Below are 13,404 nucleotides of genomic sequence, written 5' to 3'. Positions count from 1 at the left end.
CTAAATTCCAGTCAGCTTATATTAGTGGTCATTACTTGGTCCTGGCGTCGAAGATAAACCCGACTACACAAACGTCTTACAACGGAAATATTATAGTCCAAATTATTTTCATCAACATAAATACGTTTAAGGTAAGTAAAACTGTAAATTGAATTAAATTATCAGTTATTTTACTCATTTTTTAAATTTGATCTCTTATATTGTTATAAATTTACGACGCAACAACACGTCTGATGATTTGTATAACCTATTTTTATGTTTAAGTCATTATCAAATCAGTGTTCGTTACTTTTAGTGCGTTCTTGGTTGTTTTCAGATAATCGCAGGGAAAAAATAGTTAATTTTGCTATAAAACAGTATGTAAATGACATGGGTGAGACTAGTGTTTTTAACATAAACATCTTTCATAAACACAAGTAAAGTTTACATAAGAGTAAATATATGATACATGAAGTTAGATTGTAAATTGAGAAATAATTTCACATACACAAATATTTCAAGACCAGTGCTATGTATTGTTTTCTTTAAATTTATTTTTTGTTTTCTTTCTATAGGCATTGTAAAATGAGTGAGTTTGATTCTGACCTCGAAGATCAAGACATTTTGGAAGCTTGCAATATTATCGAGAACAATCAGATATTACACCATAATGTGCCACAACCACCCACCAACATGGAACCAAATCCGCTACCAACCACTGACAATGCAGATCCATTGATGGCAACCAACATGGATGCTAATCCGCTACCAACCACTGACAACGCAGATCCATTGATGGCAACGAGCATTGATGCTAATCAGCTACCAACCACTGACAACACAGATCCATTGACGGCAACCGACATGGATGCAACTCAGCTACCAACCACTGACAACCCAGATCCATTGACGGCAACCAGCATGGATGCTTATCAGCTACCAACCACTGCCAACCCAGATCCATTGACGGCAACCAACATGGATCCTAATCAGTTACCAACCACTGACAACGATGATCCATTGACGGCAACAGACATGAATGCTAATCAGCTACCAACCACTGACAACCCAGGTCCATTGACGGCAACCAACATGAATGCTAATCAGCTACCAACCACTGACAGCGCAGATCCATTGATGGCAACCAACATGGATGCTAATCAGGTACAAACTACTGACAACCCAGATCCTTTGTCGGCAACGCATATGACAGTCCCTCAAGAGTACATAGAGCCACTTCCCAGTTATACCAGTAAGGATCGAAATGAACATGAATTTGACAGCTCTGATGACGAACCTTTAATTTATTTGGGGAAATATAGACATACACATGTTGAAAGTAGCATCGAAACATCATCAGAAGAGTACCTTCCGATTGAAGTAGATTTATACTCGTCTGACACCACTGAATCGGAAACAGAATTGCCAATACCAAATCAGAAGAATATTGTTCATAGCAAATTTCATGAAAGCTCAAGTGGGGAATTGGAGGAAACTGTTGTTCTGAAGACATTACATGAAAATCATACCAACTACATGTATGAATCTAAAATGAAAAAGTTTCACACGGAGAGATTAGAACAACTTCTGCATTGTAATGGATACAAGTTACTGAAGGTACCGGCTGATGGAAATTGCTTTTTTAAGGCTTCTGCACTTCAACTTAATGTGAGTGAATGTGAACTGAGGAAACAACTGTGTGATCATCTTGATGATAATATCATCACTTATTCTGATTTCTATGCTGAAGTGGAGGAAAACAACCTGGAAACATGGCAAAGTTATTCGCTGGAAGTGGAACATCTTCGCAGCAATGGATATTTCACCAATAAGGTTGCTGATTTCCTGCCATTAGCACTTGCTAACTGGTCAGGTCGTGGTGTCCGTATTTTCTCGAGCAAGGCATCAACTCCTGTAATTGATGTCCAACCTACAATTCGTCAACAATGCACTGAGAGAAGAATAATCCTCGCATTTACATCAATAAAAGGTATTGAAGATCATTATGATGCATGCACACCACTGGCTAACCATTGTCAAACACAATGATAGAAAATAACATCACAAAATCTTCTCAGTACTCAAGTACTCAACATGAAACAACAGAAGCAGGTGCTTCTAGAGCTACCTGTCCTGGAACGTCCACATCAGCTGCAAGTTGTCTCCAGTCCATCAGCATCTTTCCTGCTGTAAATGAACGCAACCATGTAATGCCAGAAGGTCCCGTGATAAGTTCAAATACTTCAAGTCCAGTTCCAAGATCTTCACAGCATGGTGATGACACAGTGTCATCAGGTAATATTGCATCAAACCCAAACAAACAGAACCCATCTCGATCTGCAACTCCAAGAAAGTCGGCAGCCTTCCATACACCTCCTAGAAAGGTGCTGTTTAGAAAGAGACGTGCGACGCCCGAGACATGGTTAAAAAATAAAAGGAAACAGTTGAGATTAGGTGGAATGGAATATGTAAACCAGCAAGGGAAGACCATGAAAGGAAAATCGGTTAAAGCAGTCGACTGCTCAAAATGTAGATATAAGTGCTCCCAGAAGATCACCGAAGAAGCTCGACACAGTATATTTAAATCGTTTAGAAGCTTGACATCATATGCAAGGCAAAAGGATTTTGTTTGTTTGAACACTGATGATAAGAAAACCCGTACATACCTGATGACAGTGAAAAAAAGGTGGAAAAGAAACGCCAAGTCTATCGGGCATTTAATCTACAGTGGGGAGGAACAAGACATCTTGTTTGCAAGAAGTTGTTCATGAAGACTCTTGACATTGGGGAGTCATACATCAGCCGTGCCTTACAGCACAAGAGCCAGGGAACCTTTGGGAGCACTGAACGTCGCAGTAGACATAAGCCACACAATAAAACTGCCAGTGATCGCTTGACGAAAGTGAGGGAACACATTCGGTCATTTCCTAAGATGGATGCCCACTACACAAGAAAAGATATAAACAGGCAATTTTTAGGCCATGAATTGAATATTAAAAAGATGTATGAACTTTATAAGGAAAGGTGTGCTGAAAACAACAAAGAACCAGTGTCCTCATCACTCTACAGAAACGTCTTCCAAAGAAGGACCAGTGTTCGCTTTGTCAGCAATATTACAGAGAAAGAGACACTGGTTGCCCGACAGAACAATTAACAAAGGATTTCAATGAACACCAAGCCAGAAAAATCAGAGCTCGAGAGGCAAAGATTAAGGACAAAGACTTGCCTTGACAGAGCCCTCTGTCTTTGTGGGAACATTTGACCTTGAAACAGTATTGTACACGCCATGTTCGCTAGTTAGCGAAATTTTATATATGAGAAAACTGAGTTGTTATAATTTCACAGTGCATGATGCTGTTCACAAGAGCGGTACATGTTTTCTGTGGTCAGAGGTTGATGCCCAGAGAGGTTCATGCGAAATTGCATCATGTTTACAAATACAATTGAAAGAACTGCCTCCTAACATCAAACATGTTATCCTGTATTCAGATACATGCACAGGGCAGAATAGGAACCAATATGTTGCTGCTTCCCTACTTCATGCTGTCACTACCACTGACCACATTGATGTCATTGACCATAAATTCTTGGAGCCAGGACACACCCAAATGGAGTGCAATGCAATTCACTCCAGTATTGAGTATTGAGAGTTAACTGGCTAAATGTTCGCTGGCTGCGGTTTATGAAGACTAGCCCTGACAGCGTTTACTTCAAAACTGAACACAATGATGAGCAGTTCAGAGAAATTAAGGTTACAGCAGGCAGTAGACGAGGTAGACCTCTGAACACAATCAACTCCCTTACTTGTAGGTACATTGAAAAGCAAGAAATATTACATGCGAAGAAGAAAGACTTGTTATCTCTTTGTAGATCTGGCATTATTCCTAGCGAATATCATGAGTACTACAAAGCTCTCCCAACTGGTAACAGATCTGATTGTCTACCGGGACCAGATGCTATGGAGGAAGACTATGACACAGACATTGCATAATATGATGTGTGACTGTGGTGTTGTGTTCATTATCGCACTAATATAGCTATGTGTGCCTACGCGCGTGCGTGTGATTGTACTTGTCCGTCTAATGCCAATGTTATTGTGCCAGCCCGCTGAGATGCTATGCCGCAGTTAAACATGAATACCCGACTCAGATTTGTGGAAGTCTGACATTGCTGAAATGCTGATCCTGGCTTTATTATATCTGACAAGTTCCTGCATTATTTCCTTATTAATTTCCTTTTTACTGAGCCACAAAAATCGCGTGAATGATCAAGCTAAGAATTCCATTTAGGAACGTAAAATGATTGTAACCACATTAAACTGTCTTATGACAGCTAGGTTGGATATCCGAATACAATCTGAGATAACTGATCTTAAGAATTGCAGTATTTGTATGTTCATAAATTGACTTTGAATGAAGCTGATCTGGAAAAAGTATTATATTTTTTGTGAATACTGCGAGTTATGTCACCATTTTGAAAATTGAACGTTTGGTACAGATCTGTCTATCTATTTATCTATCACTCTGTACATATTATATACTGGTATATAGATAATAAGCTAAATATGTACCCACTGTTATATACATGAATATATATTTACATAAACAAATAATTGTTCAAAGGTTTTAAAAGGATCTTCTATTCATCTATAATTTATAGAATGACGTTTCTCCGTTAACTTTGTGTGAACACATTTCCAATCATTAACATCACAGCCTGACATTAACTTAATTTTGCAGACTATTTAGCATTTTAGTTTTGAAACAAACAATGCAATGTAAATGTGCAGCATTTAATTAAATGAACAATGTGTAAAGGCAACACTGACATTCCTTTAGTTCTTTTAGGCAATGCCAGATAATCGTTAAAGCTGGTAAGTGATTATAACCACGTGTTTGTAGCAAGCGATGCTTTAGAGTGTCAGCTTACACCAGGATAATGGTATCCGCCTGTTTGTCACGCAGTCTCTGTGGTTGAGCCATTACCAGCTGTCGGGAGATAAGCTGTTATTGCTATTAATTGGCTTGCTCATTGAGAAAGTTTCTGAAGCATAAACGTATGTCCTGTGTTTGAGGTAATTTGACACAAGCAGAAATGTTATCATTTATCAGGGCCACAATGTATTACTTCTGTTTACAAGGATCTGGGCCTCACATTTCCCCTTTCCTGTATAATGTTTATGCTGCCAGATAGAGTTGCCTTTATTTACTTCGCTTTGGCTGAAAGTCTAGCTGAATTTCTTTGGGGAAGAGATATGCCAGAACATCGTATATATTTCAGGTTGTCTTTATTACATGTTAATATCTATGTTATGTTGAAAAAAAAAGATATACTGTTTGGCACACTTACTGACAATGGCTGGAAACAATATTGTTAATAAAACTTCAAGTGGTGCTTTTTATCACCATTTCAAACTTTTAAAGTGGGATTTCTCACATTTAGGGAAAGTGTCGAAGTGTTGGTAATACCAAATTTACATGTACCTGCAAATGTTGGAAAAGACATGATGGTATAGGAGCAAGTGTTGGTAATACAAGTACATGTTTCTGCAAATGTTGGAAAAGACATGTTTATGTGTCTGCAAATGTTGGAAAAGACTGAAAACAAGCCATCATGTCTCCGAGTATTTACAATTTCTGTGTTATGCCACACCACACGTTATAATGCAAGTATTCGTGATAGAAAACGTATGATGTCCGAAAACCTATGCTGGTGAAAGCTCTGATCGAAAACAGGACAATCCGCGACAGGTGTCTGGTTTTCGATCATATTTTTCCGAGTGTTTTCTTTAAAAATATTATTAATTTTTTACGCGGAAGATGATTTTTTCCGAGGACTACGGTTTTAAAAAACGCGATTTTCCGCGTTTCCGCGGAGATTTCACATCCCTGTCTTATTAAGACATGTTTAGGTGTCTGCAAATGTTGGAAAAGACATGTTTAGGTGTCTGCAAGTGGTGGCAATCCCACATGTACATGTAAATTCCACTCTGTCGTGGCAACAGACATTTTGACGATCCCTGTAATCTCTGAAACTCGGATTATTTCACGATCCCTGTAATCTCTGAAACTCGGATTATTTCACGAAGAATTTGGTGTGATTAACTCTGCAGAGCCAACTGCGGCACCATAGATTTGGCCAACTGTGACCAATAAAGAAAGTATCACAATTTAGAACATGATAAATAATAATGAAAACTTGTCTTAGTGTTGGGTAGTGTGTTTTTAAAAGTATCCAATTTAGCATACCCCTAAATTATATAATGAACATTAAAAGGTGAGCTTAGCTCCTCTTGTGGTCATGTTTATATGTAAGCTGAAACACAAGGTCTTATTTTTGTTTTAGTCAGAAAAATCCATAACCTTATCCACAAAATTCACAACAAAAAGCATTCTTTCATCATGTTTAATTGTTCATATCTAAAAAAAACAAAAACAACAGTTATCATTGTGCATAATTCTGAGAATACTACCTCTATAACATCCTTTATGACAGCAAGACACTATTTTCTGTACAACTGTTAATGGATAGTTGACACTAAAGAGGACTTCTGTTTTATAGTGTGATGACAGCCCAAATACAGGATTTATGGCAAGGATGAAATAGAGGTAGGATATTCGCAGGAATTATATATATGCAGCCATATTTCATTACATTCAAACAATCTATCAGCGAAATGATAACTGATGAAGATATCTTTGATGCAAAGTAGATGCATTTGTGGACATTGAAAAAATATGTACCTTAAAGACACTTCAGACAGGTTCCCTGTTCCACAAAGCCATCTTAGTGTTAACAAGTTCGTAACACCTGCAATTAAACATTATCTTATGATAATCATAGCAACAAGATTGCTTCCTGGATATATGGAAAACAAAATTTAAATGTTGTAATAGAAAATATGGACATTTGTTACCATCAAAGCCAAATGTTACCAAGATCATGTTCTTGTTATGATATTGGAACTTTTCTAGAAGCACTTAATTCAAAACTCTTCTCTTTAAAGTTTAAATTAGTACTGATGCTTAACTGGGTCGAGGATGGATCCCATTGACTTTCTTTAGATTTTACATTTGTTTATCAGAATGTTTTAATCCAACTACTTTCCAAAAATCATGGTGAATGGTCCATTATAGATAAACATGTACCAGTACATCATTTGGAAAAGGAATGTGTTGTTAGGGTTGGACTTCCTCCCCCTAAAATGCATTATAAAATAGCAAAATCCATATCATACTTAACAATATAATTACTATTAATTAGTATTTTTATGTTAAGACATTGTTATCATGGTCATAGAAAAGAAACTAAAAAATTAACTTGGCGAAAATATTGTTGTTTTCTGCAACGTGAAGCATTTACTAAGAATATTTGAATGTCTGAGGGCTGGTTAATTCTATGCAGGGATAATTCACTGCATATCTTCAAATGTTACAAGGAAAATGGCACCATCTCAAGCAGATGTGTTGGCAGCATACATTCCAGCCATTTGTCAGTGTAGCACTTGCAAAGAAACAACATCAATAATAATGAAAAACTCAAACATTCTACAATCATACAATTTCATGATTGTGGAGAAAATTGCAAAATGTGTTCTTGCCTGTGGAATTACAAATGTAATAGGTGAAATTGGGTTTAAGTTGGTTGGTTGGTTGGTTGTCTGGACCAGACAATCCAGTGATTGATATCATGAGCATCGATCCACGCAATTGGGATCGATGAAATGCATCAATCAAGTCAGCGAGCCTGACCACCCGATCCCGTTAGTCGCCTTTTACGACAAGCATAGTCGCCTTTTACGGCAAGTATGGGTTGCTGAAGGCCTATTCTACCCCGGAATCTTCACGGTTCGAAATTGAAATTGGGTTTAATGTTGCATTCAAGATTAGTGCACTTAAATAGCAATGTGCATGCACATGTGTGTGGCTGCTGGTACTAGCCCAGACTAATGCTGGTTTTATATTGCTATCCCACTATAAGATACCATGTCCCAGTTTAACATGGATACCTCACTCAGAGTATGCTCACACTGAGCTGGTCAGGCATGGATCAGGAAATCCATAGGTTGATATTGTGAGCAACATCCTTAAGTGTCATGGCGAAAATCGGGTCCAATGTATACACTGATCTAGCTCATGAGTACTTATTTAAAACTGGATGCCAAGGCAAATTAAGTGGTATGCCCTGATGTGTGTTTGTGTGTCAGTGTGCACAAGTGTGTGTGTGTGCATGTGTTTGTGTGTGTATGTGTGTATGTGTGTGTGTGTGTGGAGAGTGGAAAGAGAAAGAGGAGTTTTTTGCACCCTCAACAATATGACGCAGGATGCGATCTCAATTAAGTGATGTGATGCACATATAGATACTTTTCATATTTACACCTCAGGTCAAGATCAATGTCACTATCTTACATTAAACTTGCATGACTGGTTAATTTAGGCTGGTTCTCAAAGAAGCCATTATATCTTTTGATGGCAGTAAGATATTTAAACCATTGATTGCTTCATTGGTAAGCATATCCTGTTGTGAAAAGCCAATTCATGATAACACTGTCAAGCATTTAGGCAGCACTGTCAAGTATACAGCTTTGTATAGCCAAGCATACAGTATTCTACGGCAAAGCATACAGCATTGTATAGACAAGCATACAGTATTGTATAGACAGGCATACAGCATTGTATAGACAAGCATACAGCATTGTATATCAAAAATCATTTCCCACCAGATGATAGGTACCTTTCTGAATATGGCATTAGAAGAGACATCGTAAAGGATCAGGTGGTTGGTCATGCTGGTGACTTGTCATCACACTCCAACTTTCTCAAAACATCAATCACTGGATTTCCTGGTTCAGACTCGACTATCTACAGGCCCCCATCACACAGATGGAAAAGTATTGATTGTGGTGGGAACTTAACAAAAAATATGATTTGTCCTTCGGTTTCACCCCCCAATGTTACTTGTTAGCTGGACATGTCCTGGAATATTTTGTTGGGACAAAAAATATAAATTGCTCAGATCCTCCTTTTATAGAAAAGGTTGCGTACATTGACACAGGGCCCACACATTATCCAGTGTCTAACAAAACTCCCAGGTCCTCCTCCAGAACTTCAAATGGTGGTTGCCTGGGCAATATTCCAGTTATGCAACTTGTAAATAATCGTGTCTGGACAAAAAAATCTAAATTGGTTTTCAGATTTTGATGTCTGTGACAGAATAATATAACACCCTTCCATTTTTATGTTCAGTAATATGAGAAAACAAATAAATTCAAATTCTCTTATCTTCATTTATTTTTTTCTGAGAAATGTGACAGTTTTCATAATTGTTAAAGTTACTGATAACACTACAGAGTGAACACGCCAGAAAGGTTTGAGTATTAGATAAAGTAAAAGACATTTGTGGATCACTGAGAAATCACTTGTCTGGATCAGCTGGTTATAAAATTTGTGATTTCAATTTTTGAACGTGTAATTATCATGATTATCATGATTGGTGGTAGTAAATAAAGCTGTACAAATGAATTATGTTCTTCTTCCACACTCCTCACGTACATTAGGTTCATTACAACCTCATCTGTAAACCAAAGAAATAAACATGAAATGCCCTAGGTTACCCAATCTCATTAAAATTAGATTTTAGTGCCCGCCACCACGACACCAAAAATCCAAAGACATCCCATTCCTCCAGGTCACATCAGAATGACCATTTGCGAACTTTGACCAACTAATGAAAAACCAACAGGAAAATCAACATTAGCCAATCAGTTAGTAGTTTTCTCGAGCTTTAAGGCACTAGTTTCAAATGGAGACTTCTATTCCAGACTACACTCACAAAATGTTTTCACAAACTTTCCTGATCTGGCAAGTGACACTCTGATTGTTCGGAGGACAAGTCGTTCTGATGGGACCTGTAATGGGATATCCTCAGATCTTTGTTTACCGGTAGTGAGAGCAAAGATCTAATGTTAATGACATTGAAGGCAACTCTCAAATTGTTGTCTTGACTTTTCCCTCTGCAATCCACTGTTGTTTCTTCCTGTCTTTGAGGTTGGTGAGAAAGGACTCCAGCTCACGTAGTGACTGTCTTTTCTCCTCAGTCATTACTTCATCATCTGCCTCTAACACAGGCTCTGCTGCATCAGTGGCAATTGGAGGCGCTACAACAGTGCTGGGTATTGCTGGTCTTGCAACATAAGTATCAACTTTCGTGGGTTCTTCTTTCCTCAATGCTTGCTTCGGCGAGGGTCTACTTGCTTGCTTTGACGAAGGTCTTCTTAGCGGCGATCTTTCGCTTGACCAACTCCTTGATCGGCTCCTTGACGACGACAACGACGATGACAACGATGATGATGATGATGATGTGTATGATGTGTATGACCTAGACCTCCTCCTTGGAGGACTAATTGATCTACTCCTATCTCTGTTTTCAGTATTACTTGCACCGATATCTTCACAATGATTTTTTCGACAGTATCTATCACATCGCCGAGTTCGACCGATTCGTGGTCTACAGTCTTGTCTAGTGTAATCATAACTATCATCGTCAAACCACTCCTTGCCTTTATTTCGATCATTCCCCCTTCGTTTATCCAAAGAATAGTCTTTACGACGATGTTCATCATCGTATCGACTTCGTCGACCATCATCATATCTGTCTTGCCATCTGTCACCATCAGGATAATGATCATCTTCATGATCATCACGACTGTGTCGATGATACTTTCCACGATGATAAGAGTTCCGTTTATCCCTTCCATCACGATAACGATCAGTTTTATATTTGTCATATTTATTGTCATCGCTGCTGCTGTCCTCCTCATAGCGTCCCTTTCCCTTCGTCCCTTTCCCTGGCCTGAATATAGCATCATCTTCTCTTTCAGACTTTGACCTGTCTTTGGACACTTCCCGGCTACCCCGACTGTCCCTCCTTTCTGAATTTCTGTCGGAACTTTGTCTTTCAAAATTCTCACCAACCAAAGCCAGAGATTCATCCTTCTGTGAAGGTTCTTGAATCTTGGCTTTGGCTGCTTGCAATTTCTTCCCCTTTGGAACTTTCTGTACGCCCTTCTCCTTGAGAAACAATCGCTCAAGCTCATCATCATCTGAATCATTCTCTTCCACATGTTTATCAGCCCGATACTTTGACAGCTGTTTCCCGGAAAAGATATGAATGCCACTGGGATCACTTGGAGTGACAGACTTCCCACTGGTGGTGATACTGATCTGGATATTCTCATACTTCTTCCCCTCTGGTTTGATCTTGATGTCGACGGGTGGTGAGTCGTCCCACTTGGAGGCCACATGGAACAGAGATCTGCTGGACAGGGCTGATGGTGGGGGACCTTCACCCTTGCTGTCGTCTCTGGGCAACTCATCAATCTTCCCAAACCCACCTATGGTAACAGAAGGATCTTCCCCTTGAGCCTTTTCTAACTTCTCACTGAAGGAAGACACACTGGAGTCTTGAAGCACCTTCTCGGGGGACTTGGATCTTTTGGATTCTTCTGTCCATCTTTCTTTTGAAGTAGAGCTTCTTTCTTCACCAGATGGTTCTTTCTTTCTCTTGCCATCCTCGTCTTCTCTGTCAGACATTTTCTTTGTATCAAGCATTCTTTTCTTCTTTGAGCTATTTTTGTCAATACTAGAACCCCTGTCATCCCTTTCAACTTTCCCTACCCATTTGGAGTCATGTTTACCTTGGTTCCTTGACTTTGCCAATTTATCCTCTTTGTCCGAATATTTTGCTGACTTAGCATATTTACCCTCACTATACTCCCTTTCTCTTGCTTTCTTTGGTTTCTCATCTGAAAAAGATCTGTTATAGTCCTGGTCCATGAAACTGCCATCTGTTCGAAGTCCCATGGGTATAGAAACACCACGTTTTTCATAACGATCCCCCATTGGTTTGTCTGCGAATGAAGAAGAGGAGGAAGAGGAAGAAGAACTGGAACTAGAACTCGAACTGGACCTGGAACTAGATCCGGAACTGGAATCTGAGCTGGAGCTTCTAGCCCGGCGGGCTTTTCCTTTCCCCTTTCCTTTTTTATAAGCTGGGGATTCTAGTCGTACAACCTTACCCGCTTTCACATGTTCCCATTCAGGGGACTCAGATGAATGTGTTTTTAGTTCCATATCCTCCATGCAGTAGTTCCTACATCTCTTCTCATCCCCGCTTCTCTCCATTTCTCTCTCTTCCCAGTCATCTGACCGTCGGCCTTTTAAGCCACGTTGAGACTTTCTCTGCAAAGTGTCAATTTCACTCTCACCATACAAGAAGGCTTCTTCATCAAAAGGACTCTTCGAGGATTTGGTGCTTTTGGGGCTGTGACTCCTCTCAAGCTCACTGGGTGAGGAGTCCCCGTGGGACATCCTCCGTAGCTTCAGTTCTCCCCAAGCTTGTTGTCTGTCACTATCAGACGGTACTATCACTCTCCCACCTGCATACTCCTCTTGGGGTCTTCTGGACTTGGGAACAAAGTTTGGATCTTGTGGGTTGCAGAATCCTTCTGGAAACACATTAGACTCTAGGGAGTGCCCAGCTGCCTTTGTGTGAGCCTCTGGAGACCCCAGGCAGGGTATGGACACCTCCTGTCTGTTGAAGATGCTGGCGTAAGGGTTGTTGACCATTTGGCTGTAGCCCCATGGTCTGTGGGAGTCCTCGACCTCCTCCCTGTCCTCAAAATCACGACGGAGTTTCGGTTTCGGTGGTGACTCCATCCCGGACTTGTACTTTCTCTTCCTCTCATCTCTCCTGGAAATAAAACTCAATAAGTTTATAACCACAGCAGGTTTATGTCAATAACCTCAGAAAGGGTATAATCGGTCAATAACCTCAAAAGTCATTGTTAATACCAAAGTGTGTTTGCGTTAATAACCTGTAGAATAATCTGTAAGTTTGTGTCAACAACCTCAGAATGCTTGTGTCAAGTACCTCAGTCAGCTTGTCAACAACATCAGAATGTTTGTGTCAAGTACCTCAGTCAGCTTGTCAACAACATCAGAAAGTTTATGTCAAGTATCTCAGTAAGCTTGTCAACAACATCAGGATGTTTGTGTCAAGTACCTCAGTCAGCTTGTCACACCAACCTCAGGATGTTTGTGTCAAGTATCTCAGTCAGCTTCTCACACCAACCTCAGGATGTTTGTGTCAAGTACCTCAGTCAGTTTGTCAACAACATCAGAATGTTTGTGTCAAGTACCTCAGTCAGCTTGTCACACCAACCTCAGGATGTTTGTGTCAAGTACCTCAGTCAGTTTGTCAACAACATCAGAATGTTTGTGTCAAGTACCTCAGTCAGCTTGTCAAAAACCTCAGAATGTTTATGTCAAGTATCTCAGTTAGCTTGTCAAAAACCTCAGAATGTTTGTGTCAAGTATCTCAGTCAACTTGTCAAAAACCTCAGGATGTTTGTGTCAAGTACCTCAG

General features: G+C 39.6%; 2 protein-coding genes across 2 annotated transcripts in view; one reads left to right on the top strand and one right to left on the bottom strand.

Annotated features, from left to right (window-relative positions):
- Positions 1 to 672: 672 nt before the first annotated feature.
- Positions 673 to 2,172, top strand: LOC125377363 (protein FAM186A-like). The gene is made up of 2 exons (XM_048390419.1): positions 673 to 1,143; positions 2,086 to 2,172. The coding sequence occupies exons 1-2, from the start codon at positions 673 to 675 to the stop codon at positions 2,170 to 2,172; spliced, it is 558 nt and encodes a 185-aa protein (XP_048246376.1).
- Positions 2,173 to 7,817: 5,645 nt separating this feature from the next.
- The window catches only part of LOC124111060 (serine/arginine repetitive matrix protein 2-like), a 41,396-nt gene continuing 35,809 nt past the window's right edge, over positions 7,818 to 13,404 (bottom strand). The window contains exon 15 of the mRNA XM_048390418.1: positions 7,818 to 12,729. Coding sequence (XP_048246375.1) covers positions 9,966 to 12,729 — 2,764 coding nt within the window. The 3' untranslated portion in view covers positions 7,818 to 9,965. The remainder of the gene's footprint in view (positions 12,730 to 13,404) is intronic.

The sequence above is a fragment of the Haliotis rufescens genome, unplaced genomic scaffold (genome assembly GCF_023055435.1).
Source record: "Haliotis rufescens isolate VD_foot unplaced genomic scaffold, xgHalRufe1.0.p SCAF_9, whole genome shotgun sequence".
NCBI lineage: Eukaryota > Metazoa > Mollusca > Gastropoda > Lepetellida > Haliotidae > Haliotis > Haliotis rufescens.
Note: the sequence above shows the minus strand (reverse complement) of the source record. Positions and strands in the feature narration are given on the sequence as shown.